Below are 27089 nucleotides of genomic sequence, written 5' to 3'. Positions count from 1 at the left end.
CACATTCCATTATTTCAGTAATGGGAAGAAAAAGTTGGCAAGCATGCATCAGCTCTCACCTGCTTGTCCTCAAATGACACTTGTTCTCAGCTCATTGGTGTAGGTCACAGGTCACAACCTAACACAAGGGAGGCTAAGAAATAAGGGGGAGAAGAGGGAGCCCATGAATATTCCATGGGTAAAACCATGTTTCTGCTACAATTGCTAACAGTCTTTTTTTTTTTTTTTTTTGAGACAGAGGCTCACTCTGTTGCCCAGGCTGGGGTGTAGTGGCATGATTTCGGCTCACTGCAGCCTCTGCCTCCCAGGTTTAAGTGATTCTCCCACCTCAGCCTCCTGAGTAGCTGGGACTACAGGTGCCCACTATCACACCTGGCTAATTTTTGTATTTTTAGTAGAGATGGGGTTTCGCCATGTTGGCCAGGCTGGTCTCGAACTCCTGACCTCAAGTGATCTGCCCGCCTTGGCCTCCCAAAGTGCTGGGATTATGGGTGTGAGCCACCATGCCTGGCTTGCTAACAGCTTTCTATGTACCAGCTAGTTGTAAGAACTTTTACATTTATATTGACTAATGTAATTCTTTTTTTATGGGATATGAGACTGAGAGAGGTTAGGGAACCAGCCCAAGGATGTGCAGTGTTGGAGCCAAGATTCAAACTTGCAGTCCGGCTTTTGCATCTGTGTGTTTAACCATGGTGCATACTCAGTATTGAACAACTTCATAGCTGTACACCTTTTATGTATCTTACCCATCTGATTCTTTTTCCTTTACCTCTCCCAAATTGTAAAGTGATGCTCCTCAGTTGCCCTCTGGGCAATTTTATGTCCTGTAAACCTAGAGAGGAGGATGCCCTGATAAAAGGCATAAAATATGGCTCACACCTGTAATCCCAGCACTTTGGGAGGCCAGGAGTTCAAGACAAGCCTGGCCAACATAGCGAAACCCTGTCTCTACTAAAAATACAAAAAATTTACTGGGGCGTGGTAGTGCACACCTGTAGTCCCAGCTACTCAGGAGGCTGAGGCATGAGAATTACTTGAGCCTGGGAGGTGGATGTTGCAGTGAGCTGAGATTGAGACTGCACCATTGCACTTGCACTCCAGCCTGGTGACAGAGCGAGACTCCATCTGAAAAAAAAAAAAAAAAAAAAAAAAGACATAAAATAGCTTACAGCAAGCCATTGTGTAACCTTGTAGTAACATCTCATAAATTCCCTGAATAATTACCCCTCCCACTTTCTGAATGGGGGAGGGAGAGGGAAACTTGTAAAAAAACTTGTTAAAAAAAAAAACTTGTCAGAGGTCACATGTCCAATCTCTGCTTCTATCAGGGGAAGCCCATTATGTTCTCCACACATATATAAACACACAGCAGCCCTGTGGGTTAGACACTGTAATCCCACTTCCACAGATGAGAAAGCTGAGGCCCAGAGGCTTACAGAATGTTCAACATCACAGAGCAAGGAAGTGATAGAATTGAAGTCCCATCAGATCAGCCTGAAGGCTGCAAGGGAAAACCTACCATGTTCTGCCTTCAGGCTTTTCTCCCAGGATATTGGTGGACTGGGTACTTGGTTTCCTGTAACCCCAGTAGAGCCTTTGGGCCTGATTGGGTAAGGCCCATAACTAACTTTCTGCATTTCTTGGTCTTTATTCTACTCAAGGAAACTGATGATACCAGAAGTCAACAAAAGCTGTTCAACAGAAAAGACACGCTTTGATCAGTCTTGCGTGTTTCTTGTTTTTCTACCTGTTTATTCTTCTCCCCTTTAGGGTCATTCTGGCAGATCTCAGAGTGTTTTTCTCTTGTCAACTGATCTCACATCACTTCAGTGGCTCTGAAATTACTGAAAAAGCTTCAGCACAGGCAGGCAGCTGTAGTTTTGCATTTTTTTTTCCCCTTCTTGTGCAAATGCATAGGTCTTAAGAGGCAAGTTAAGCACATTCTTTATTGAAAGATTTGGCCAGTGGTTCAGAGAGATCTAGAAGCTGAAAGATCATCAGGTCAACATCTATCTTCTCTGGCTTTTAAAAAAATTTCACATGCCACTGGCTCCTGCGCCAAGTGTGAATTTAAAGTCACAGTCTACTGTGTTTGAAGGGATGATTGATAGGGATGGGTAGGCTTGAAGAATTAAGGAGCAGGCAGCCTCCTTTTCTTCCTACTTGAAAATAACTTATAGCTGGGTGCAGTGGCTCACACCTATAATCCTAGCACTTTGGGAGGCCAAAATGGGTGGGTCGTTTGAGCTCAGGTGTTCGATACCAGACTGGGCAACATGGGGAAACCCTGTCTCTACAAAAAATACAAAAGAAAAAAATTAGTTGGATGTGGTGGTGGTGCCGCCTATAGTCTCAGTTACTTGCGGGGGCTGAAGCAGGAGGATTGCTTGAACCCGGGATGCTGAGGTTGCAGTAAGCCGAGATTGTGCCACTGCGCTCCAGCCTGGGTAACAAAGTTGAGACCCTGAATAAAAAAAAAACAAAAAAGAAAAGAAAAAGAAAATAACTTACAAAGGAGGATGGCAGCATTCTAGATGCTGCTGTTGATGATAAGTTTAGGAAAGAAATACGGCTGATTGTTCAGAGAGCATGACTGGGTTGTCTACCATTACCTTAGGTGGTTTTTAAAGATGAAAAGACCGATAGTCTAGTTGCCTAGTTAAAAAAGCACAATTGCCTTCAACTGCCCTTCCCTTTTCTCCCCAGCCAGAGACGGAGTTCTCCCTCTTCTGACTCTTCCGACCCTCCCGCTTATCTTTCTGTTCATAGTGTAGAAAGAGATCCCTGACCCCTATCCGCCCTGGGGGAATTGCTGGCCTTCCTAATAGGAATTCAGAGGATTTTTTTCTACTGACTTAGGCCCGGTTTCCTGACAAACAGCATGTGATCTGTCTGACTTCCAGCACACCTCCTGCCAAGCACAGCTATGTATCTAGTCCCAAGCTCTCACGTATAGTTAATCTACCTCTCCCATAGTGGAGTCTGTCATTTGACGATGTGACTTCCGGGAGCTGAAATCAGTGTAATGGAGCCACTAGCAATGGAATATTCTGTGGGGCACACTTTCAGAAATAATTTCTAAAATAAGTCACATTTATTAACACCAACTTTATACCAGGTGCCATTCAAGGTACTCTATATACATAATCTAATTTTCCTACCATCTCTATGAGGTATGTATTATGATTTCTATTTTACAGATTAGGAAACGGAGGCTACAAGGTCACAGAGCTAATTTGTGGTGAAGTCTGGATTTGAACCCAGGTCTGTCTGAGTTCCCAGCCTGAATTACTACTGCATGCTTTGGTTCAATTTGTTCAGGCCATGGCGATGTTCCAAGTAGTATGTCTCCAAGAAAAGTTTAGGAAGTCAGTGAATCCATAACTGGCACACGAGCTCTAAAAAAAAAAAAAAAAAAAAAAAAACCCAAACGAAAAAACACCAAGATGTAATTTTTGATCTCTGCCTTTTCACTTACTCATCCAGCAGTTCTGAGATTCTCCCAGTACCATCTGCTGCAACACTAAGGTTCTGCCAGGCTGGAAAGAAGTTCATTCTCTTACTTCATTCAAGTTATCAAATAGTGTTGGCAGCTAGCCCTCAGCCCTGGGTCTGTAACCCTTGCAGACACAACAGGACAGATGGAGCAACTGCTGAGTAAGGGTGGCTTTGGCTGGGGTTTGTGGTTATTTGGATTTATCTATAGTTGAGGCCCTGACGATTTCATACATATATATTTATTCATTCACTATTTCATATGCATTTAACAATTACTGAGGGCAGGGTTAGGGGCAGGGGGATAGCGACAAACATGGGTAGAAACAGCCCTATGCCCAAAAGGCTTACTCTCTTTTTGGGAAAGGGGACACTGAACAATGATAATACCATGTGATGGGTATGGGATGAGTGTAGGTTAAGCAAGAGTAGGGCTGGACGCAGTGGCTTAAGCCTGTAATCCTAGCACTTTGGAAGGCCGAGGCAGGTGTATTACTTGAGCTCAAGAGTTCAAGACCAGCCTGGGCAACATGGCAAAACCCTGTTTCTAACTAAAAATAAAAAATTAGCCAGGAATGGTGGTGCACGCCTGTAGTCCCAGACACCTGGGAGGCTGAGGTGGGAGGATCGCTTGAGCCTGGGAGGTCAGGGCTGCAGTGAGCTGAGATTGTGCTGCTGTACTCCAGCCTGGATGACAGGGTGAGATCCTGTCTCAAAAAATAAAAACAAACAAACAAACAAGAGTAACTATGAGAATGAACTACGAGAATGGGGGAACTGGTCCAGGCCCAGGACAGGGCAGGGCTCCCAGAAGGGCCCTTTCAGCTGAAACTCGAGAATGAGTTGGTTGGTCAGGTGGCACGATGGGGTTGGGGTTTGGAGACAACTTTCCAGATAGGAGAGAATGGCAACCACTGAGAACTAGAAGTGAGAGAACAGGGGGAGAGGGTTATATGAGGAACTGAGAGACGCTCTGTATTTTTGGAGCATAGGGTTTGTACGTGCTGGGAGAGAGTAAAGATTAGTCCAGGGTAGGGTGTGGGTGGGGAGAGGCTTGGGCCCACCACAAGGACCTTGTCACTGCTGAAGTGTGCTTTCCAGAAGACCTGACTGGATTTCACCCTACTTTCACTGGATTTTATTGCCCTTTCTCCATTCTACACGGAGCACCCACTCCCCCTTGCTATGCCAAGACTGGACACTGGTGAAATTTCAGAGATACAAACACATGATACCTTGTTGTCCAAGAATGCACGGTACTTTTACTGAGCACTTTCTTCTAATCACTTCATCACTTCAAGTAATCCTTGCAATCTCCTGGATTAGCAGATATTGTTATCTGCCTTTCATAAATGAGGGTATTGAAACTTAAGAGAGTGAGCTGAGCTGCCTGCCAATGCCACATGCCAGTAAGTGGAGGAGCCTGGTGGGCCAGCTCCAAAGGCCCCTGTCTTTTGCACCTCCCTAGTATAGAAGATTGATGTGTCAGCATCTAAGTTCACGCTGGAGTGACCAGCAATGAGAATGAAGAGTAAAGGAAGCCTAGCAGAAAGGGCAGAGGGACCACATCTGGCTTCATGGAAGAGGGAGACCTTGTTGGAGATGTAGGGTTTAGATAGATTGCGATCAGGCCACACTCCTGTTGCAGGATCCCTTTTAGTATCCTATCATCAGTGAGTTAAGCTTCAATATCTCTTGATGCTCTTGCTCCCATGCCTCTAAATTGTTTTCTGTTTTTGTTTTGTTTGGAAATCCGGCACACTAAATAGGGACCTGGTGTATATTGTTCACTCTTGCCCAGTACAATGCCTGTCCCTTAGCAGGTACTGAATGTCCATTTGTTGATAAATAAATGAACGAACTTCATTTTTAGTAGCCCACTACCTGGATCCTTACCTGGTGAATGAGGGTGCCTGGGTGGTATCTACCACTCAGGTTGTCAATTCCTGCTCCTGTCTCCAAGCATGCTGTCTCTGAGGGCTGGCCGAGCATGTAGCCAGCTAAGTTCTGGGGTCTGAGAGTTTCCCAACAATCTGGTAATATCTGTTGAAATAAAAAAATGCATGCACAGGCCAGGTGTGATGGCTTACCCCTGTAATCCCAGCACTTTGGGAGGCCAAGGCAGACAGATCACCTGAGGTCAGGATTTCGAGACCAGCCTGGACAACATGGTGAAACCCTGTTTCTACTAAAAATGCAAAAATTAGCCAGGCGTGGTGGCTCACCCCTGTAATCCCAGCTACTTGGGAGGCTGAGGTGGGAGAACTGCTTGAACCCGGGAGGTGGAGGCTGCAGAGAGCCAAGATCACACCACTGCACTCCAGCCTGGGTGACAGAGCAAGACACCGTCTCAAAAACAACAACAACAACAAAAACCAAAAACGCGTGCACATTCTGACTCAGCACATCTACTTATAGAAATGGGCCAGGCAGGGTGGCTTGCACGTGTAATCCCAGCACCTTGGGAGGCTGAGGTGGGAGCCTCACTTGAGTGTAGGAGTTTGAGGCTAGCTGGGGAGACATAGTAAGACCCTGTACCTACAAAACAAAAACAAAACAAAAAAAACCAAACAAATTAGCCGGGCGTGGTGGCATACACTTGTAGACCCATCTACCAGAGAGGCTGAGGTGGGAAGATCCCTTGAGCCTGAGATGAGAGGCTGAGGCTGCAGTGAGCTGTGATTGTGCCACTGCACTCCAGCCTGGGCAACAGAGAATGACCCTGTCTCAGAAAAAGAAAAAGAGAAAAAGAAAAGAAACAAGGAAGGAAGGAAAGAGAGAGACTGAGAGAGAGAAAGAAAGGAAAGAAAGAAAGAGAAAGAAAGAAAGAAAGAAAGAAAGAAAGAAAGAAAGAAAGAAAGGCTGGCTGTGGTGTGTTTGCATGTACCCAACAATGCTGCTATGTGCATCAGGGCAAGGCCTGTCAGCAAGGCTGGAAATCACCTCCATGTCCACCAAGAAAGAAGGGCAAAGAAAACAAAGACCCTTTCTATCAGGTTGGTGCAAAAATAATTGCGGTTTTTGCTTTTTTTTTTTTTTTTTTTTTTTTTTGAGATGGAGTTTTGCTCTTGTTGCCCAGGCTGGAGTGTAATGGTGCAATATTGGCTCACCGCAACCTCCGCCTCCCGGGTTCAAGCGATTCTCCTGCCTCAGACTCCTGAGTAGCTGGGATTACAGGCATGCGCCACCACGCCCGGTTAATTTTGTATTTTTAGTAGAGATGGGGTTTCTCCATGTTGATCAGGCTGGTCTCAAACCCTCGACCTCAGGTGATCCTCTCGCCTCGGCCTCCCAAAGTGCTGGGATTACAGGCATGAGCCACCGGGCCCAGCCTGCAATGTTTTTAATGGCAGAAAAACGCAGTAACTTTTGCACCAACCTAATATAATATAGGGACGTTTATGTGCCCCTTAAAAAGAAATGAGGCAGTGTGGCATGTTCTGGCAGATGAGCGCCAAGGTACTTTGTCGTATGAAAAAGCAGAGTGCCCAAAGGAATAGAAAAGGCCTTTTGTGTAAACGCACACACGCACAGGTACATATGTGCTCTAAGAAAAAATACAAGGAAAGCACGAGGTTAGTGCTTTCCTCAGGGGAAAGGGCACTTACTTTTAACCGTAGACCCTTTGAAATTATGAAAGATGGCAGTGGGAGTGAGCCCTTGTGAGTATAGCAATTGGGAACACGAGCAAGCAGTTACGAGTTGTGAACATTTCACACACAGTATCTCATTAAATCTTCACACAACCTCATGAAGTAGCTATAATTATCTGCTTTTTACAGAAAACGAAGGCACAGAGAGGTTAAATAATTTACCAAAGATGATACAAGAAGTGCAGAGACCCGGGTCATAGCCCAGATAGTCTGACTCCAAACCAACGCTCTTAATAATACAGCACACACACAATTTTCCATTAGAAATAAGTCCTTGGCCAGGTGTGGTGCCTCACACCTGTAATCCCAACACTTTGGGAGCCCAGGCTAGAGGATTGTTTGAGTTCAGGAGTTTGATAGCAGCCTGGGCAACACAGCGAGACCTCCGACTCTAAAAACAACGACAAAATCAACCAAACAAAAACCAAACCCAAGTCCCCAATAAACTTCTGGTCTCAAATACTGCCTCATCCACGGGTGCCGTGACTGTGTGTGACGGAGGCTGGACCTCCGGAGTAAGCCGCTCCTTTACAGTGGGGAGACGGCGGGAACCCGTGCCCTAAGATGCCGTGCACGTGGTCGGCTAGGCGCGGAGACTCCTTCCGGCGTCCCGGGGGGCGCTCGGCTGATGAAACGCGGCCTCCAGCTCCGCTCCGCCGCGGGCCCAGGAGCAGCATTCCCTCTTGGCCCCAAAGCGAGCCCGGCGGGCGGCTCCTCCGGGTTGGGCGACCGAGCGAGGCCGGCCGGGCTGGGGGCGGGCCCGGGAAGGCGGTGCGGCGCGGCGCGGCGCGACGCGGGAGGCGGGCGGGGCTGCGATGCCCAGAGGCTGCGGCGCCCAGAGGCTGCGGCACTAGGGGCGCGGCGCCCCCGACCTTCCGCGTCCGGGGGTGGCGGCGGCGGCGGCGGCGAGGGCGGTGAGTGTGCGCGGGCCCGGGCGCGCGCCCGCGTCCTGCGATCCGGGATTGGTGCCGCGGGGCTCCGGGACTGGGAGGCCGCCTGGGCGCCTCCGCCTTGGCCTGCGTTCGGGCCCGACGGCCTAGGGTCGGCGCCGCGGGCAGCCTGCCGGGGGGCCTCCGTACGCCCTGGGGCCCCCTTCCCCGCGTGCGGGCCGTGGGAGCGGCTCTGAGAAGCCTCCTGGAAGCCCGCGGTTGGGGAGGGCCGGACTGATTTCTGGGGTGAAGGAGATCCCCCCTCCCTCAGCCGACCTGGACAGTTCCAGAGGGCGGAGACTGAGACTGGGGCGAGACAGCTGCCCAAGTTGGCCAAGGCCGTGTATGGCGTGACAGCTCCGGCTGGCTTGAAGGAGCCTGGGTTTCAATGCTGGCTCAGTCCAGGACCGGCTCCTTGACCTTGGATGTACACTTTATTTTCTGGGTCTTAACGTTCTTATCTGTAAAATGGAGAGCTCGGACTCATTGTGTCTCAAGGTTTTTTCGCCCGGAAACTTCTATAACAGACCCTTTTAGGATCTCGTGTTGGGATTTTCACAAACAAAACAAAACCTGACTTAGGAAACTGATGAATCTCAGTGCTAGTTCCCGGGGAGGCTGGGTGCTTGGTGTCTGCAGAGATGGAGGACTTTGCGCAATAGGACTTAAGAGTATATTCCTTTGCAGATGCTCTCTACGAGCTGAAAAAGAGGGGAGCTGACCTTGTGCAAGATGGATATCTGGAAATTCTGGTTAAAATGCAGAATCAGCAAAGGAGACTCAGAGAAGCTCTGGTTTCCTGCTTAGTTGCAGGAGCCTCAAGGCTGTGCTCACTCCCTCTGCTCTGCCTCCACCCTGGTATCTGTTAGACCCTCTGTGTTGTCCTAGGGCTGGTGCAGGGCTGAGCTGGATGGGGAAATGGAGTTCAGGACATATGATAGGCATCTGCCTTTGGGGTCTTGCCAGCACCCCTCCTACCCTCTGCAGCTTCCTAGTTGAATGAGGGGCTGCAAGGTGACCACGCAGGCTGCCCTGATGGGCCCATCCTGGCCTCTGGTTCATATCCCTTTCTGCTTGGCACTGGCGTCTCTTGGCTCTCAACTCCACCTTTGCCAAGCCCAGGAGCCTCCTTCCTCCAGGAAGCCTTCCGGAGAACCCTTCCTCCACCCCAAACGAGGTGCTCCCTCTCACTGCCTTGTTGCAATTGTTTGTTTTGTAATTGTCTTTCCCTGAGTTTGTCATTCCTACCATTTGGTGATCCCTAGCAGAGAGGGTTGAGTAGGAACTTGAGTTTTTATTTCCAGTTTCGTAGTCAAGAAAGCACAGGGCCTGGCCTGAGAAGGTGCTTAGGAAATGTCTGTGGAGTAAAAATGATGGCAGCTATATTTCTTCAGTGATTCCTATTTGCCCAGTGCTGTTTTGAGTGATTTACATGTGTGAACTCTTTAAACCTCACAACCACCTGAAGTTACTGTTGTTTTCCCCACTTACATGTAAAGAAACTGAGGCAGAGAGAAGTAACTTGCTCAAGATTACACAGGTGGGAAGCTGCAGGACAGGGCTGGTTACTTTGAGCTATTACAGGAAACAGCCTCCAGGTGAATGGAATAAAGCCTGCTGATTAGTACTTTGTGAGAGGCTGTTGGGGCCAACTGGGGTGCTGTGATTTCTTCCGAAAGACAATGCCTCATGGTGGGATTTTTGCAAAGAATGGAACCTTCCGCGCAGTCTGGAAGGATACTTGTGCAGCTCCAGCCTGGGCATGGGCCCTCATGGCTCCTCGGTCCCCCAGGCCTTTTTGAGGCTCTAGTCAGCTTCTCTGGGCTGTAGGCCCCTAGCTACGATGTCCCTGTATGTCTTGTCTGGAACATGAATCTCAGAATTATATCTGCCTCAGGGGCCTAAGAGATGATCAAATGAAGCAGGGAAGGGCTTCAGTGATTATCAAGTGCAGGGCAGAGATCCTTGTGGCTATTTTTGTTGGTAACAGGAAGGAAGGAAGGCATGATGAGAGTAACAAACGCTTAGCATATTTAGGAGAGTCTTCTGCTGTGGGCCAGGTGAGGAGAAGGCCCCAGTGTAATATCTCAGGGCTGACTTGCATTTGTTGCTTGATCTTGCCTGGGAAATGCAGTCTCCCTTGACTCACTCTTTTTTGTTTTGTTTTGTTTTGTAATGGTGATTTCATGAACATTCTCAGAGACAGTTAGTGCAGAGGGGCAAGGGCATGGAAATTATGGGCTTGGACCCTGGAGCCAGATGGCTTGGGTTTACCTCCCGGCTCCACGCTGGTAGCATGGCCTCCCAACCTTGGGCAAGTCACTTTACATCTTTGACCTGCAGTTTTTTCTCCTGTAAAATAGGAAAATCATGTTGAGGACAGGGGCTGGTCTGGTGAGCAGAGTACTGGATATTATACTTGCATTTCCTTCTGTTACATCCCCACAGCAGCTATATGAGGTGGACCTCTCTATCCCCATTTTACAGATGAGAACAGCAAGGTGCAGGTTGTTAAGTACCTTGACAGCTAATGTCAAAGAGCATGTATGTGGCAGAGTGGGAATTCAAGTCCAGGTTTTCTGGCTCTAAAGTCTTCAATGTTTTCATAGTTTGCTGCTTTGCAGCCTTAGAGCCTGGTGCAGGGCAGATATATGATAATTGTTAAAGGCTCATCTTTTACATATTCTTGGTTGGGAGTGGAGGCTCCTAAGTGATCTTCCAGAGCTGAAAATTGGGGCCAGCTTCAGGTGCATGCAACCTGTGCATTCACACAGGGTCCCCCACTTTGGAAGCCCCTCCCATTTGGTTTAATACTGTGCTGTTGCCATCTTTAAATTGTTCATTATTTTTAAAGAAGAGGCCCCACATTTTCATTTTGCACTGGGTCACACACATTCTGTAGCTGCTGCTGTTTAAAGTATTGAGAGAAGTGAAAGATGGTGAGGGCATGAGAGCCCTGTTCCCTCTCTGGGAGGCCTGATCAGTGGCCATCAGCCCTTGGGCCAGCTTGGAATCATGAAGATGTGTGCTGACTGGCCACTTCAAATCTTCACAAACATCTAGAACCATGGCAGCAAAAGACGATTCTAGTAGACTTTTCACCAATGTGGTTAGCAGGGCTGGTGTGTCATCCCAGGGGACTTAGGCCTGATTTTCCTTGGTGAGGGGTAATTTTCAGGCCTGCTGGGGGACACATAACAGAGGTAAATGTGCAGGTTGCCGCTGGAGGGAGTGGCACTGGAAACTCAGTTTCTCATCAAGGAAACACCCCTGACAGGTGTCACTGCTTTTTTTTTTTTTTTTGAGATGGAGTCTCTCTCTGTCGCCCAGGCTGGAGTGCAGTGATGTGATCTCGGCTCACTGCAACCTCTGCCTCCCGGGTTCAAGTGATTCTCCTACCTCAGCCTCCCAAGCAGCTGGGATTACAGATACCCACCACCATGCCTGGCCTAATTTTTGTATTTTTTAGTAGAGATGGGGTTTTTCCATGTTGGCCAGGCTGGTCTCAAACTCGTGACCTCAGGTGATTCACCCTCCTCGGCCTCCCAAAGTGCTAGGATTACAGGCATGAGCCACTGTGGTCAGCCTACTTTTCTTACTCATTTATATTTCCTACCATCTGATTTTTGTTTGTTTGTTTGTTTTTGTTTTTGATTTGAGACAGGGTCTCTCTCTGTCACCCTGGCTGATGTGGAGTGGTGCAATCTCGGCTCACTGCAACCTCTGCCTTCCGGGTTCAAGCTGTTCTGCTGCCTGAGCCTTCTAACTGGGATTACAAACATGCGCCACCACACCCAGCTGATTTTTGTGTTTTTGCTAGAGATGGGGTTTCACCAGGCTGGTCTCAAACTCCTGACCTCAGGTGATCCACCCACTTTGGCCTCCCAAAGTGCTGCGATTACAGGTGTGAGCCACCGTGCCTGATTTTTTGTTTTTTTAAATTTGTATTTTGCAGTGTCTTACGGGAAGCTACTTGAAATCCTGTGTGTAAACAAGACTCCCTGTAATGAATATAACTATCCTGTGCTTGGTTGCCTGGGGCATCCTTCATAAGGGAACAGAAATCCCAGCTGCCTGGCAGTGGGGCCTGGTCAGCTCTTGAGTACCCTGTGGACCCTTGGCTGTGCCTGAGCTGGAGGAGACCCAAGACCAGAAGGGAAGTTCTCAGTTTGGGCCTTGGAGGGTTTTAGTTTCTCTTCCTCCTCCTTCTCCTCCTGGGAATTTTTCTCAGCATTTTCAGAAAGGCCAAAGTTGGCAAAAAGACTCTGGGTGGCTCTCCCTGGCCTTTGGTGACTTTGGCCCTGGAGAGAGACCCTAGGAAGCCCATCTTGCCCAGTCCCAGGCCTGAAGTTCTTTTTTGTGCTGTTTTTTGAAGGCATATGATGCTGAGCTGGCTGCTCCAGAATGAACCACAGCTCTGAGAAGGGGAAGTAGAAACAGCTGGCACCCTGCCATGGCCTGTGAACCACAGGTGGACCCGGGGGCCGCTGGCCCGTTGCCCCCCTCCTCCCCTGGCTGGAGTGCCCTGCCTGGAGGGAGCCCTCCCGGCTGGGGGCAAGGTAAGATCACAACCTTTCATTTTCCACCCCCTTTCTACCTCATGCTGAGCTGCACTCACAGGGCACAGAAGTTCCTTTAGGTAAGGTCAGGGGGAGGTGTCTTTGAGGCCACATTCTGTCATTTTTACCAGTTCTGTCTCTTGGCCTTAGACCAAGCCACCATCCCTCTCTGCTGAGCCCCTGCTGAAGCTTGCCTGTTGGTCTTCTCTTTTCCATTCATTCTCTACATGGCAGCCAGAAAGCTCTTTATTATTTATTTATATTTCTAATTTATTTTTACTTGTTTAGAGACAGGGTGCTCTGTCATGCTGGCTGGAGTGCAGTGGCGTGATCATAGCTCACTGGAGCCTTGAATTCCTGGGCTCAAGCAATGTTCCCACCTCAGCCCCCTGAATAGCTGGGATTACAGGCGTGCACCACCACATCCTGCTAATTAAAAATGTTTTTTGTAGAGATGGGGCCTTACTTTGTTGTCCAAGCTGGTCTCAGACTCCTGGCCTCAAGCAATCCTTTGGCTTTGGCCTCCCAAAATGCTGGGGTTACGGATATGAGGCCCAGAGGTTTTAAATTTTTTTTTTTAATTATTTTTTGAGATGGAATCTCAGTCTGTTGCCCAGGTTGGAATGCAGTGGCATGATCTCAACTCACTGCAATCTCCACCTCCCAAGTTCAAACAATTCTCCTGCCTCAGCTCCCTGAGTAGCTGGGATTACAGGCACGCACCACCACGCCCAGCTAATTTTTGTATTTTTAGTACAAATGGGATTTCACCTTGTTGGCCAGGTTGGTCTCGAATTTCTGACCTCAGGTGATCCACCCACCTCGGGCTCCCGAAGGGCTGGGATTACAGGCGTGAGCCACCACACCTGGCCCCAGATATCTTTTTAAAATACGCATTTAGTCCAACCATGTCACTTTCTGCTCAGTGTTTCCCATGGGGCTTAGTGTGAAGACCTGTCAGGATCGGCGTGCAAGGCCTGTCTTCATGTTCTTTGCTGTGCTGTTCTGCCTCAGGACATTTGCACCTGTGTTTCCTTCTGCCTGTTGTGCTTTTCCCCTGCCTCCTTTCTCCTGATGAATTTCTATTCATCCAGCAGACATAGTGGCTCACACCTGTAATCCCAGCACTTTGGGAGACCAAGGCAGGCAGATTACTTGAGGTCAGGAGTTCAAGGCCAGCCTGGCCAACATAGTTAAACCCTTTCTCTACTAAAAGTACAAAAATCAGCTGGATGTGGTGGTGGGCACCTGTAGTACCAGCTACTAGGGAGGCAGGATAATCACTTGAACCAGAGAGACGGAGGCAGTGAACCAAGATCGCACCACTGGACTCCGGTTTGGGTGACAGAGTGAGACTCCATCTCAAAAAAAAAAAAAAAAAAAGGAATTTCCATTCATCCTTCAAAACTTAGTTCAAATATCCCTTCCTTGAAGAATCTTCCTGGTGGCTTAGCCTAAGTCAGGACCCTCTGATATATTCCTGTTTCTCCCTCTAGCATTTATCATAGTCTGTAAATAATTATGTATAAAGTATTGAAGTCTGGCTTCTTCACTAGAGTGTAAGCTCCCTGAAGGAAGTGGTTTCTTTTTCATCCCTATATCTACTATACCTAGCACAGACCTTGGCCCATAGTAGATGCTCAATATAAATATTTTGTTGAATGAAAGAATTAATGAGTAGCTGGATATGGGCAAGGGGAAACAGCATCCAGAATTGTGGGGGTCCACAGGAATGTGAAGGGTTTTTTAGAGGCTTTGAAATTTGACTGCTTAAAAACAAAGGCTTCTTTTATTACTACTGTTGTTAGGAAAGCACTGTGTGTGTATATATGTAAGGAAAGTAGTGTGTACACAATAGTAGAACAAGATGGAATGAAATAATTTTTCTATCAGAACTTTGAAGACATTGCTTCACTGATTTTTGGCACGTAAGTTCTTGTTCCTTTGTAGGAAACTGCTGCCCCCTCTGTGCTTGCATGCACACACATGCACACACGCACACACAGACACACACATTTTTCTTTGGTAGCTTTTCTTAGCTTAGGTGTAAAAACAAGTATTTTTAAGTGGAGGACTTGCTGTTCTCACTTTAAGGAACAGATGAGAGCTGGTATTGCAAAGAATCCAGGAACTCTTGGTTCAAAAGGCAAACAAAGACATCCCAAAAGATCTTTGCATTGCTTGGGCGAACACATAAGTCAGTGTACAACGAACTAGACCTGGGAATGGTTCTGAGTCTCCATACGTGGAGTCCAAATCAAAGTGGAGTTTTCATTCTTCCTGTGGAGTGGAGAGCTGGTCTGCTTGACTGCCTGCATTTTGTGCACTACCTTCCCTTGTTGCTTCTTGTTCTCACTTTCATTTTCCCTGTTTACAAGGGAGTGTCTTCACTTTTCAGAGGCTCCGTTTTCTTTTCCGTGCTGATGGTACCAAGCTTTGGGGGCTCTTAGAGGATGAAAGGAAATCATGAATGAATCCGAAGCGACCCAGAACCTGTTCTTATTGTCTGCCTTTCTTTTTGTTTTGTCTGGTTTTCCTCATTTGCTTATTTGAAAATTTATTTTCAGGCTGGGCATGGTGGCTCATGCCTATAATCCCAGCACTTTGGGAGGCCTAGGCGGGGGGATCGGATCACCTGAAGTCAGGAGTTCGAGACCATTCTGGCCAACATGGTGAAACCCCGTCTCTACTAAAAATACAACAATTAGCCAGGTGTGGTAGTGCACACCTGTAATCCCAGCTACCCAGGAGGCTGAGGCAGGAGAATTACTTGAACCTGGGAGGCGGAGGTTGCAGTGAGCCGAGATCGCACCATTGCACTCCGGCCTGGGTGATAAGAGTGAAACTCCATCTCAAAAAAGAAAATATTTTTATGGTTTTAATTACTTACTGATTTTTTTTGAGACAGGATCTCACTCTGTTGCCTAGACTGGAATACAGTGGCATGATTTTGGCTCACTGCAGCCTTGACCTCCCAGGCTCAGGGGATCCTCCCACTCCAGTCTCCTGAGTAGCAGGGACTACAGGCATGTGCCACCACATCTGGCTAACTTTTTGTATTTTTTTGTAGAGACAGGGTTTTTCACCATGTTGCCCAGGTTGATCTCAAACTCCTGGGCTCAAGTGATCCACTTGCCTCAGCCTCCCAAAGTACTGGGACTACAGGCGTGAGCCACTGTGCCTGGTCAGTTTTATCTTTTCATATTTTGTTTTTATGAAGCCACCTTAAATCCTTTCTGGAACAAAGTATGGGAGGGTAAAAACACAAATAAATCAATGTTGCTTGATTTTAATTTTGAGTTGTGGCAAGCTTGCTTTTAAAAACACAAATAAATAAATGTTGCTTGATTATAACTTGAATTGTGACAAGCTTGCTTTTAAATTATGAAAATAGCAGCTAGTTATTTTGTACCCATCTTGTGCTGAGCACTTTATTTTTATCACCTTAATTATTTGTAAAGTGCTCTGCAGTGAATGTGTGCATCCTTTAAGCGAGGAAACAGGTTTAAGTTGCTTCTTCAACTTTACCATGTTAGTGAGAGGCCGAGCTCCAGTTTGAACTCGAAAGCTATCTAGCTTGTGTTTTCACCACCTCACCACCTCGCCTCCTTGTCCCCACCACTTCCAAAAAAAAAAATGAGAGGGAGAGAAAAAGCAAAATAAATGTCTTTTTGGCAGGATGTACAATTTAGAATTCTGTGGAACCCTTGAGATCAGAGATGATATCCCAGGGTATGAAAAAAGAACCTTTTTCTCTCTGGGTGCAGTGGCTCAGACCTGTAATCCCCGCACTTTGGGAGGCTGAGATGGGAAGATTGCTTGAATCCAGGAATTTAAGACCAGGCTGGGCAACATAGTGACCTCGTCTCTAAAGAATAAAAAATTAAAAAAAAATTAGCTAAGTGTGGTGGTGCATGCCTATGATCCCAGTTACTTGGGAGGCTGAGGTGGGAGGATTTCTTGAGCCTTGGGAGGTGGAGGTTGCAGTGAGCTGTGTTAGTGTCACTGCACTCCAGCCTGGGTGACAAGAGTGAGATGCTGTCTCAAAAAAAAAAAAAAAAAAAAAAAGAACCTTTTCCTAGCTTATTAATTTGTTTATACACCAAACATGTATTTAATGTGCCTCCTGTTTGTATCAGATCAGGAGATTCAGTGATGAACAAACCAATGCGAGAGTGTATAGTCTGGCGGAGAAGATAGATTTTATTCAAGTAATTTCATGCATATGTAATCAAATAATTGCATACATAGGTATTTAGCCTTGGTGAGTATTAAGGAGAAGAGCATCAGTTATGGCAGGTTTAGCAGAGGATTTAATCAGTTAGTAGTTTAGAGTGTCAAGGAGGTCTCTCTGGGGAAAGTGAATTGAGCTGGGATACAAATGATGCATGGGCTGTAACTGGGTGAAGCTAGGTAGACATGTTCTAGAGAGAGGAACAGCATATGCAAAGGCCCTGGGGTGGGGGAGAACACTGTGTTCAGGGAGTGAAGGAGGCTGGTGTGGTGAGACACAGAATGAGGCTGAGGGGCTCAAGCTGAGTCCGGCGGGAGGCTGGTTTTCCTAAGGGCTGGAAGAACGTGGTAACAAGGTTGGCTTTTGCAAAGCACCAGGAAGCTATTGAAAGTTTTACTCAAGACATTGGTATCATCTGATCTGCACCCTGGCCACTGTGTGGAAGATGCATCATAGAAGTAAAGGTAGCTTTTCAGCAGAAGCCACTTAGTAGGCTACTGCAGAGGGCCAAGGGACAGGTGAGGATGCCTGGAGGGCACGGAGTGGACAGATGTTTTGTTTGCCCAGTTGGCAGGACTTGATGATGCACTGGGGGAGCGGAGAGAGAGAGGGTTTGGATGGGCCAGGAATTTCCAGGAAAGTACAGTGAGTCATTTGGCTTTGAAGATTCAAGTACTGTTCAGAGCTAGACTGGGGTGACAGGTGTTTTGGGCCAGCAGACAACACACTTATGCTTTAATCCCTTCTGTCCTGCCTCATTGTCTAAGCAGCAACCACAGAGAATATGCCAAAATATCCAGTCCTCAGCAGTGCGTGGCTGAAACCTGGGACCTAGAATCCCAGGGCTGGAATCTCTCCCAACCCCCAGACCTCTTGGCTGCTGACCAGTGGCTCACAGGGCCTTGTACTGTGGTGCAAGAAGTTCTCGATCCTTTTGTCCAGTTTCTCTACTTGAAACCGCGGGCAGGTAGGTTTGGCTTCGTGCTGCTGCCATTCCTCCCTGGCCTTGAGTGGTTTTCAGTCCAGACCTTTCTCTCCAGCTGGTCTCATGGTCTAGCTTCATCCCACCCTTGGAAGGCGGTGGCTTTGTAAGCAGTTGGGAGCAGCCTGGTTTGATGCATGTTTTTTGAGGGAATAAACACATATTTTATGCTTGTGAAATGCTGAGTGTGTTACAGCCATACGTAGGAGGGATTACCAGTAAGTCAGTGTATTCGTTTTCTATTGCTATTATAACAAGTTACCTCTAGCATACTGGCTTAAAACCACAGATTTGGGCCAGGTGCAGTGGCTCATGCCTGTAATCCCAGCACTTTGGGAGGCCGAGGCGGGCAGATAACATGAAGCCGGGAGTTTGAGACCAGCCTGGCCAACATGGCGAAACTATGTCTCTACTGAAATACAAAAATTAGCCAGGCACGGTGGTGCATGCCTGTACTCCCAGCTACTTGAGAGGCTGAGGCACAAGAATCACTTGAACCTGGGAGGTGGAGATTGTAGTAAGCTGAGATCATGTCACTGCACTCCAGCCTGAGTGACAGAGAGAGATTCTGTCTCAAAACAAACAAACAAACAAACAAAAAAAAACCACACACAAACACACAAACAATGATAACAACAACAAAAAAACCAACCACAGATTATTTATTTATTTATTTATTTAGAGATGGAGTTTCACTCTTGTTGCCCAGGCTGGAGTGCAATGGCACGATCTCAGCTCACTGCAACATCCACCTCCCAGGTTCAAGCCATTCTCCTGCCTCAGCTTCCCCAATAGCTGGGATTACAGGCACCCACCACCACGCTTGGCTAATTTTTGTGTTTTTAGTAGAGACAGGGATTTCACCATGTTGGCCAGGCTGGTCTCGAACTCCTGACCTCAGGTGATCCATCTACCTCAGCTTCCTAAAGTGCTGGGATTATAGGCATGAGCCATCGCGCCCAGCTAGATTTGTTATTTCATAGTTCTGTAAGTTAGAAGTCTGACACTGCTCTCACTGAGCCGAAATCCCCATGTTGGCAGGACTGTTTTTCTTTCTGGACGCTCTGGGGAGAATCCATTTCCTTTCTTTGTCTAGCCCCTTGGGGCCACCCACATTCCCTGGCTCATGGCCCTCTCCCTCCATGGTCAAAGCGATTGATGCCACATGCCTCCTTGCCTTTCATCCATAGTCACATCTCCCTCTGACTCTACTTCTGTCCCCCTCTTCCACATTTAAGGTTCCTTGTGATTTTATGGGGCCCACCCAGATGATTCAGGATAGTCTCCCTATTAAAGGCCAGCTAATGAGCCCCCTTACTTCCGCCCTTTGCCATGAAAGGCAGTATATTTGCAGGCTCTGGGGTTTAGGGTGTGGATGTCTTTGGGGCCATTGTTCTGCCTACTGTGACCAGTTATTTCTTACTTAGACTCTCTGAGCCTATTGGGAATTTAACTTATTCAGCTGAGCATCCTTTGCAGTGCTGAAATCAAGGTCCACTTCACTACATCACCCCCCTTAATGTAGTTTTTCACTCTCTGTTTAAATGTTCCTTGTATTGGGGAACATTTTTTTGTGGGGACAAAAAATACCTATTCTTTGTGGGGACAGCTTTTGCTCTTGGGAAGTTCTTCCTTATGTGGTCTCACATTGTGGTCCTAGTAGCCTCCTCCCTCTGGCCTTAATTCTGCCTCCTGGGGCTTCCCAGTCAAATCCAGTCCTTCTCTCAAGAGGATCTGAGGATGGTCACAGTGTCCCTCCTTGTTGCGAGGAGGTTCTCACGGCCAGAGATGTGATGCCGTCAGGCTTTGGACTCACCCCACAAGCATGGTATGGTTATCACTCAGCCAGATGAAGCTTCTGGTCTGCTTCCAGAGCTCCACAATGGCCAGGTCCTCGCTGTTCTCCGGATTGACAATACCTGTGCACCCATCTCCTTTGACCTGGGAGCCGCAGAAGAGCAACTGCAAACCTGGGGCATTCAGGTGAGTGCTGATTTCCTTGAATCCCTACCATTTTCTCTTTCATCCATTCATCCATGTATCTTTTCATCCAGTTATTCACAAAATCTTTATGAAACACTCTGTGCCAGCTATCATAGGGTATATAAGGAAGGCGTGTTAGAACTGCTCTCTCTTTCCTCTCTTCCCAATTAATTCACTTAACAAATGTGTATTTTTTGGGTGCCCACTCTGTGCCAGGCACTTAACTGGCTAAACATAATAGAGGTGGACAGGACACAGATCCCAGCGGGGGAGATGAACGTGTGTGGGAGAAATCGGGACCGTATCATATAAATGCCACAGGAGAGGAATGCATAGGCAGTGAAGACATTCACAGGAGAAAGTGAGAAACTTGCCTGGGGGAAGAGGGCAGTGGTTGTGAAAGCTTTGCAGAGGAGCAGATGCTTGATCTGGGATCTTGAATAAATAGGAATATGCTGGGTGGAGAGGAGGAAGGGCATTTTGGGAGAGGGAACTGCATATACCAAAGAAGGTGCTTATGAATTCATTAGCTAATGATGCAGTACCTTCAAGCATAGTGATTTGAGGCCAGGCTTACAGACCTGTGGAACTGGATACAGATTTAGCTCAGATGCTCACTACCTGTGTGACTTTGGGAAGGTGACTTAACCTCTTTGAGCCTCAGTTTTATCATCTGTAAATGTGGATAATATTGATACCTATTACAAAGGGTTTTTGTTAGGATTAAATGCAATAATGCTTGAGGAACCCTGGCATTGCCTCTAGTATATAGTCAATGCTCAATACATTGTAGCTATTATTGTTATGAAGTACCTATATGTATGGATTTTACTCTTTTCCCAAAGCCCCCAACGTGGTCAGGCCTTTCCTGTGCTAGCCAAGGAGGATTAAGGATTAATTACAAATAGGGAAGATATACTGCTAATTTTAGCCTGAAGATTTTAGAATTTACTTCTCCTTTTTTTTTTTTTTTTTTGAGACAGAGTGTTTCTCTGTTGCTCAGGCTGGAGTGCAGTGGCACAATATGGGCTCACTGTAACCTCTGCTTCCTGGGTTCAAGTGATTCTCATGCCTCAGCCTCCCAAGTAGCTGGAACTGCAAGCATGTACCACTGCTGGCTGATTTTTGTATTTTTTAGTAGATACGGGGTTTCACCATGTTGGCCAGGCTGGTCTCGAACTCCTGACCTCAAGTGATCTGCCCGCCTCGGCCTCTCAAAGTGCTGGGATTACAGGTATGAGCCACTGCGCCTGGCAGATTGGGTTTTCTTATGCGTGAACAGTTTACATATTGTTCTACCGTGTTCCTAAATATAATTTTTTTTTCTATTTTAATTAATTAATTAATTAATTTTTTGAGACAGAGTCTTGTTCTGTGACCCAGGCCGGAGTGCAGTGGTGTGGTCTCGGCTCACTGCAACCTCTGCCTTCCGGCTTCAAGCAATTCTCCTGCCTCAGCCTCCTGAGTAGCTGGGATTACAGGCATGTGCTACCACGCCCAGATAATTTTTGTATTTTTAGTAGAGACAGAGTTTCACCATGTTGGCCAGGCTGGTCTCGAACTCCTGACCTCGTGATCCACCTGCTTCGGCCTCCCAAAGTGCTGGGATTGCAGGCGTGAGCCACTGCATCTGGCCTTCTTTTTTATTTTTATAAAAAGAGACAGGCTCTTGCTATGTTGCCCAGGCTGGTCTTGAACTCCTTGGCTCAAGCAGTCCGCCCGCCTTGCTCTCCCAAAGTGCTGGGATTACAGGCATGAGACACTGCGCCCGGCCTAAATATAATTTTAATGGTTAAGTTCTGTTTTCTTAGGTCTACTCTCACAGGGCCTTTATATTCTATAGACACTTTTGTTTGGGCAGGAAGATGTGAGTGTTCAGTCTTTTGGACCACATTAATAGGTATTGATATTGCAGTATTGATAATGGCAACTCTATATTGAGTGTTCACTGAGGGACTGGCCCTTTGCTCAGCACTGTACATGTATTATCTCATTTAATATGTACCTTAGTTCTACAAAGTGGATAGTTTTATTATGCTTATTTTACAGAGGAGAAAACTGAGGCTCAGAGGAGTGGGGTTACTTGCTCCAGGTCACACAGCACATAAGTGGCAGGGCCAGAGTTTGGGCCCAGGGCTGTCTAACTCCAGGGCCTGTGCCTTAACCATCAGGCTACCCTGTGTCTGCTGCAAGGTGCTGAGTCTGAGGCTGTGTGGAACCTTCTCCAGATGTCGTGATGCCTGTTCCTTCCCTGAGCTGAGAGCTGCACCATGTGACTTCCAGTGCTCTAAGCTCCTCATTCGGCCTCTGGGACAGCCCAGAATGTGCCTAATCCCCCTTCCACATGATAGTCACATGAACTGGAAACTGGCTGTCCTGCGGCTAATTGATCTCTTTCCCTGGGTTCCAAGCAGGTCCCGGCTGACCAGTATAGGAGCCTGGCTGAGAGTGCTCTCTTGGAGCCCCAAGTGAGAAGATATATTATCTACAACTCGAGGCCTATGCGGCTGGCCTTTGCTGTGGTAAGGGGGAGGTGGCCCGCACACTGACCCTGCCCTGACAGCTTGTGGCACCACCAAATTCAGCACCGTGTCTTGGAGCCTGCTGGTGTGGGTCAGAGGCTTGGGGGCTGTTGGCCCAGGTGCCTGGAAACGAGCAGCACATATGGACATTGATTTGGGATCAGAGGAAATTTATGGGAGAGAGTTGTAACCAGGTCCTTGCATAAAGGATGGGAGTCAGGGTTTACTGTGGGCAGAGCTTGGGATTGGAAGTCTGCAGATCCACCCAGGCTCTGGACTCAATGTCTGGCTTTGGCCAAGATTTTCCTCCTCTCCGGAACTTGGTTTCCCCATCTGCTCAACAGATGGGTTATTTCAGCTGTATGTATGTGTGTATACACATCTGTATATATAATATAAAAAATATACATCTTCACATTGGTACATATAAACACTTACATACATAAATGACGGAGCCAGAATTTAAATCCATGTCGTCTGGTTTCAGTGTCTGTGCCCAGAAGCACTATGATTTGCTGCTGTTTTGTATGTATAAATGGTCAAATAGCACACCTGACTCCCAGGTCCCACTTCCAGGGAGAAGGGAAAAGGGTGGGAACTAGCATTGATTCATTACCTGGTGAGTGCTGGGCTGTTACTTATGTTACCTTGTTAACCCTTATTACAATGCTGTGAAATAGGTGTTATTATCCCCATTTTACCGATGAGGAAGCTGAGACTTAGAGGAGTTATACATTGTCCAAAGCCATGTAGTACTTGAAGGATCATTGTAGTCTTTGAACTGATATTTGTCTCACTTTGGATACACCTGTGTTTTTCTGTTTTATTTAAAATTAAGGTAAATAGCCGGGCGCGGTGGCTCAAGCCTGTAATCCCAGCACTTTGGGAGGCCGAGACGGGCGGATCACGAGGTTAGGAGATCGAGACCATCCTGACTAACACGGTGAAACCCCGTCTCTACTAAAAATACAAAAAATTAGCCGGGCGAGGTGGCCGGCGCCTGTGGTCCCAGCTACTCGGGAGGCTGAGGCAGGAGAATGGCGTGAACCCGGGAGGCGGAGCTTGCAGTGAGCTGAGATCCAGCCACTGCACTCCAGCCTGGGCGACAGAGCAAGACTCCGTCTCAAAAAAAAAAAAAAAAAAAAAAATTAAGGTAAATAAGGATTAGGGGTAGCTACTAACCCTTTTTGTCTATTTTTGCTTATAAACAAGGAACATGAGCTCATTCTCACAGACCTAGATGTCTGTATCACTCTCTTACTGTGCTGTGAGCTGTCTGAATCCAAGGAGGGTGTCAGTGGTGTCTGAAGGGTGTCCCTTTGAATGGAGGTGCTTTATGTGAGGACTGAAGTTCCTGACCATGATCTCTGTCTGGCATCTTGCAGGTTTTCTACGTGGTGGTGTGGGCTAATATCTACTCTACCAGTCAGATGTTTGCCTTAGGGAACCACTGGGCTGGCATGCTGCTCGTGACCCTGGCCGCGGTGAGCCTGACCCTGACTCTTGTGCTGGTCTTTGAGAGACAGCAGAAGAAGGTGAGATGTCTGGAATCCCTGCCACGCTCCCTCCAGAGGGGCGGTGCAGGCGTGAGAATCAGATTTTTCTCTTTTGCTTCCCTCGAAGAATTTCCCTGGCCATGAAAATTCACACTAGCCCATAAGCCCAGTGACTAAAGGAAATCAAATCGTATATGTGATTGTCCTCTCTGCATTTACTGTCTAATCCCTGTGGATTGTTTTTCTGGAAGCAAGCTGTGTTTTGAGAATGTGGGAGGAGGGCACTAATAGCCCATATCCTGACAGTACTTCAGTTAACTGAGCCCTTTCATGCACTTCCTCCCGCTGGGTGCTCACAACAGCCCTGTGAACAAGGGAGGGTTACTGAACCCACCCTGCAGCACAAGGTGCCTGAAGTTAACCTCTAGGGAGAGGTAATTTACGTTATTCCCTCCTGTGACGGGCAGATGCCGACCTGGTGCTCTATTGACAGTCATGTCTCTAATCCCAGCAATGACCTTTGAGGCAAGGTGAGTGGTCTGAGAGTTAGGTAATTTGTCCTGGATCCCACTGTTAGTGAGAGAGCCAGGGTTCAAACCCTGAGCCCTCTGGTTTCTGATCATGTTTAGAAAGGAGGTGGATACTTCCCAACTTGATGTATGATTTTAATTGTATTCTGTCTCTTCAGTGTCTGTCTTTTGATAGGTACTGAGCACATCATATGTAGTAGGTCCTCTGTTAAATGCTTAACACATTAACTCATTAAATCCCTTGACATTAAATCTGGGTAGACACTGTTACACTTGTTTTGCAGTTGAGGAACCCTAGATTCAGGCTCAAAGAGTAGCCCCGGCCATGCTTCTCATAAATGCCAGAGTTGGAAATCAAGGCTAGGGCCTCAGATTCCAAGCCATGTTCTTAGTCACTACACTAGAGAAAACTGTTGGTTTTCTTTCTTTCTTTCTTTCTTCCTTTCCTTTCCCTTCCTTTCCTTTCCTTTCCTTTCCTTTCCTTTCCTTTCCTTTCCTTTCCTTTTCCTTCCTTCTTTCCTTCCTTCCTTCCTTCCCTCTCTTTCTCCTTCCTTCCTTCCTTTCCTTCCTTCCCTCCCTCCCTCCCTCCCTCCCTCTTTCTTTCTTTCTTTCTTTCTTTCTTTCTTTCTTTCTTTCTTTCTTTCTTTCTTTCTTTCTTTCTTTCTCTCTCTCTCTCTCTCTCTCTCTCTCTCTCTTTCTTTCTCTCCTTCTTTCCTTTCTTTATCTCTTTCTCTCTTTGTTTTGACAGAGTTTCGCTCTTGTTTCCCAGACTGTAGTGCAGTGGTGCAATATTGGCCAACCGCAACCTCTGCCTCCTGGGTTCAAGTGATTCTCCTGCCTCAGCCTCCCGAGTAGCTGGGATTACAGGTGCATGCCACCACACCCCACTAATTTTGTGCTTTTAGTAGAGATGGGGTTTCTCCATGTTGGTCAGCCTGGTCTCCAGCTCCCAACCTCAGGTGATCTGCCTGCCTCGGCCTCCCAAAGTGTTGGAATTACAGGCGTGAGCCACCATGCCCGGCCCAAAACTGTTGGTTTTCTATAGCTGCTGTAACAAATTACCATGAACTTAGTGAATTAAAACAACACCAATTTATTATCTTCCAGTTCTGTAGGTTAGATATTTGACATAGGTTTCACTGGGCTAAAATCTAGGTACAGGCAGTGCTGCTTCCTTCTGAAGGCTCTGGGGGAGAATCTGTTTTCTTGCTTGTTTAGCTTCGAGTGGTCCTCTGCATTCCTTGGCTGGTGATTCCTTTCTTCATCTTCAAAGCCAGCAATGGCAGATCTAGTCTTTTTCGCATCTCCTTCTCTGGCTCTTTTGCCTCCCTCTTCTACTTTTAAGGACCCTTGTGATTACACTGGGCCAGCTGGGTAATCTGAGATAATCTCCTAATTTTAAGGTCAGCTGATTAACAACATAAAGTTCATCAGCGGCTTTAACTCCCCTTTGCCGTGTAGCAACATTCACACCGGTTCTGGGGAATAGGATTTAGACATCTTTGGGGACCATTTCTCTGCTACTGCACCTATGTTGTGTTTCCACCTACTTGGGAAGTTCCTGTTCCTCCAAACCCTGATCCCTGGCACGGTGCTGGACTCTGATCTTGCCGGACTCAGAAAGGGAAGGCAGGATGTTGGGAAATGCAAATCAGCATTTGGGGTGTGAATTCCACTTAGTGCGTGTGTTCACAGAGACACATGGGAACTTTATGGTGCACTCATTCTGAAAGGATCTTTGTTGGGCTTTGCTATGAGACTGACAAAGTAATGCTGCCCTTGGGGTCTGTTGAAACTTTCATGGCCCTTGTGTTTGGCCTATAAAAAATAAAATCGAGCTGGCTACTCCCGCAGCAAGAACTTTGTCTTGGGGAGGGGAAGAAGCAAAGTGCTTTGTTTTATTTAGCAGGAGCAAGCAAAAAAGATTGGCACCTGACAGGTGCTTCGAGGATGCAGATGTAATTCACATGGTGGAGGGAATGCCTGCTTTGGCTCTCTGCCTCTGTCTCTTCTTTCTTCCTTTTATTCAGCCGGTGTTTATGAAGCCATTGATAGTACTAGGACCTTGTCCACGGCCACACAGCCAGGAAACATCAGAGCTGGGCTTTGGTCCAGGACTAACACTATTGAATTTACTGTCCCAACTATATATATATATATATCCATCCATCCGTCTGTTTCTCTGTCCGTGTATCTCTCTCTCTCTCTCTTTATCTCTATTCATCCATCCATCCATCCATCCATCCATCCATCCATCCATCCATCCATGCATCTATCTATCCATCCATCCATCCATCCATCTGTGCATCCATCCATCCATCCACCCACCCATCCATCCATGCATCTATCTATCTATCCATCCATCCATCCATCCATCCATCCATCCATCCATCCATCCATCCATCTATGCATCCATCTATCCATCCATCCATCCATCCATGCATCTATCTATCCATCCATCCATGCATCCATCCATCCATCCATCCATCCATCCATCTATCCATCCATGCACCATCTGTCTATCCATCCATCCATCCATCCATCCATCCATCCATCCATCCACCCATCTATCCATGCATCTATCTATCTATCCATCCGTCCATCCATCTGTGCATCCATCTATCCATCCATCCATCCATCCATCCATCCATCCATGCATCTATCTATCTATCCATCCATCCATCCATCCATCCATCCATCCAT

General features: G+C 47.2%; 1 protein-coding gene across 3 annotated transcripts in view; it reads left to right on the top strand.

The window, feature by feature from the left end:
* Positions 1-7775: 7775 nt before the first annotated feature.
* The window catches only part of TMEM268 (transmembrane protein 268), a 36772-nt gene continuing 17458 nt past the window's right edge, over positions 7776-27089 (top strand). For all 3 annotated transcript variants that reach the window (XR_002734011.2, XR_002734010.2, XM_023223735.2), the window contains exons 1-5: positions 7776-8065; positions 12456-12639; positions 19729-19838; positions 22253-22360; positions 23746-23895. Coding sequence is in view for 1 of the 3 variants with exons in the window: in XM_023223735.2 (XP_023079503.1) it covers positions 12534-12639; positions 19729-19838; positions 22253-22360; positions 23746-23895 (474 nt within the window). In the remaining 2 variants the exon portion in view is untranslated. The remainder of the gene's footprint in view (positions 8066-12455; positions 12640-19728; positions 19839-22252; positions 22361-23745; positions 23896-27089) is intronic.

Source organism: Piliocolobus tephrosceles, chromosome 14 (genome assembly GCF_002776525.5).
Source record: "Piliocolobus tephrosceles isolate RC106 chromosome 14, ASM277652v3, whole genome shotgun sequence".
NCBI classification, from domain to species: domain Eukaryota; kingdom Metazoa; phylum Chordata; class Mammalia; order Primates; family Cercopithecidae; genus Piliocolobus; species Piliocolobus tephrosceles.
Note: the sequence above shows the minus strand (reverse complement) of the source record. Positions and strands in the feature narration are given on the sequence as shown.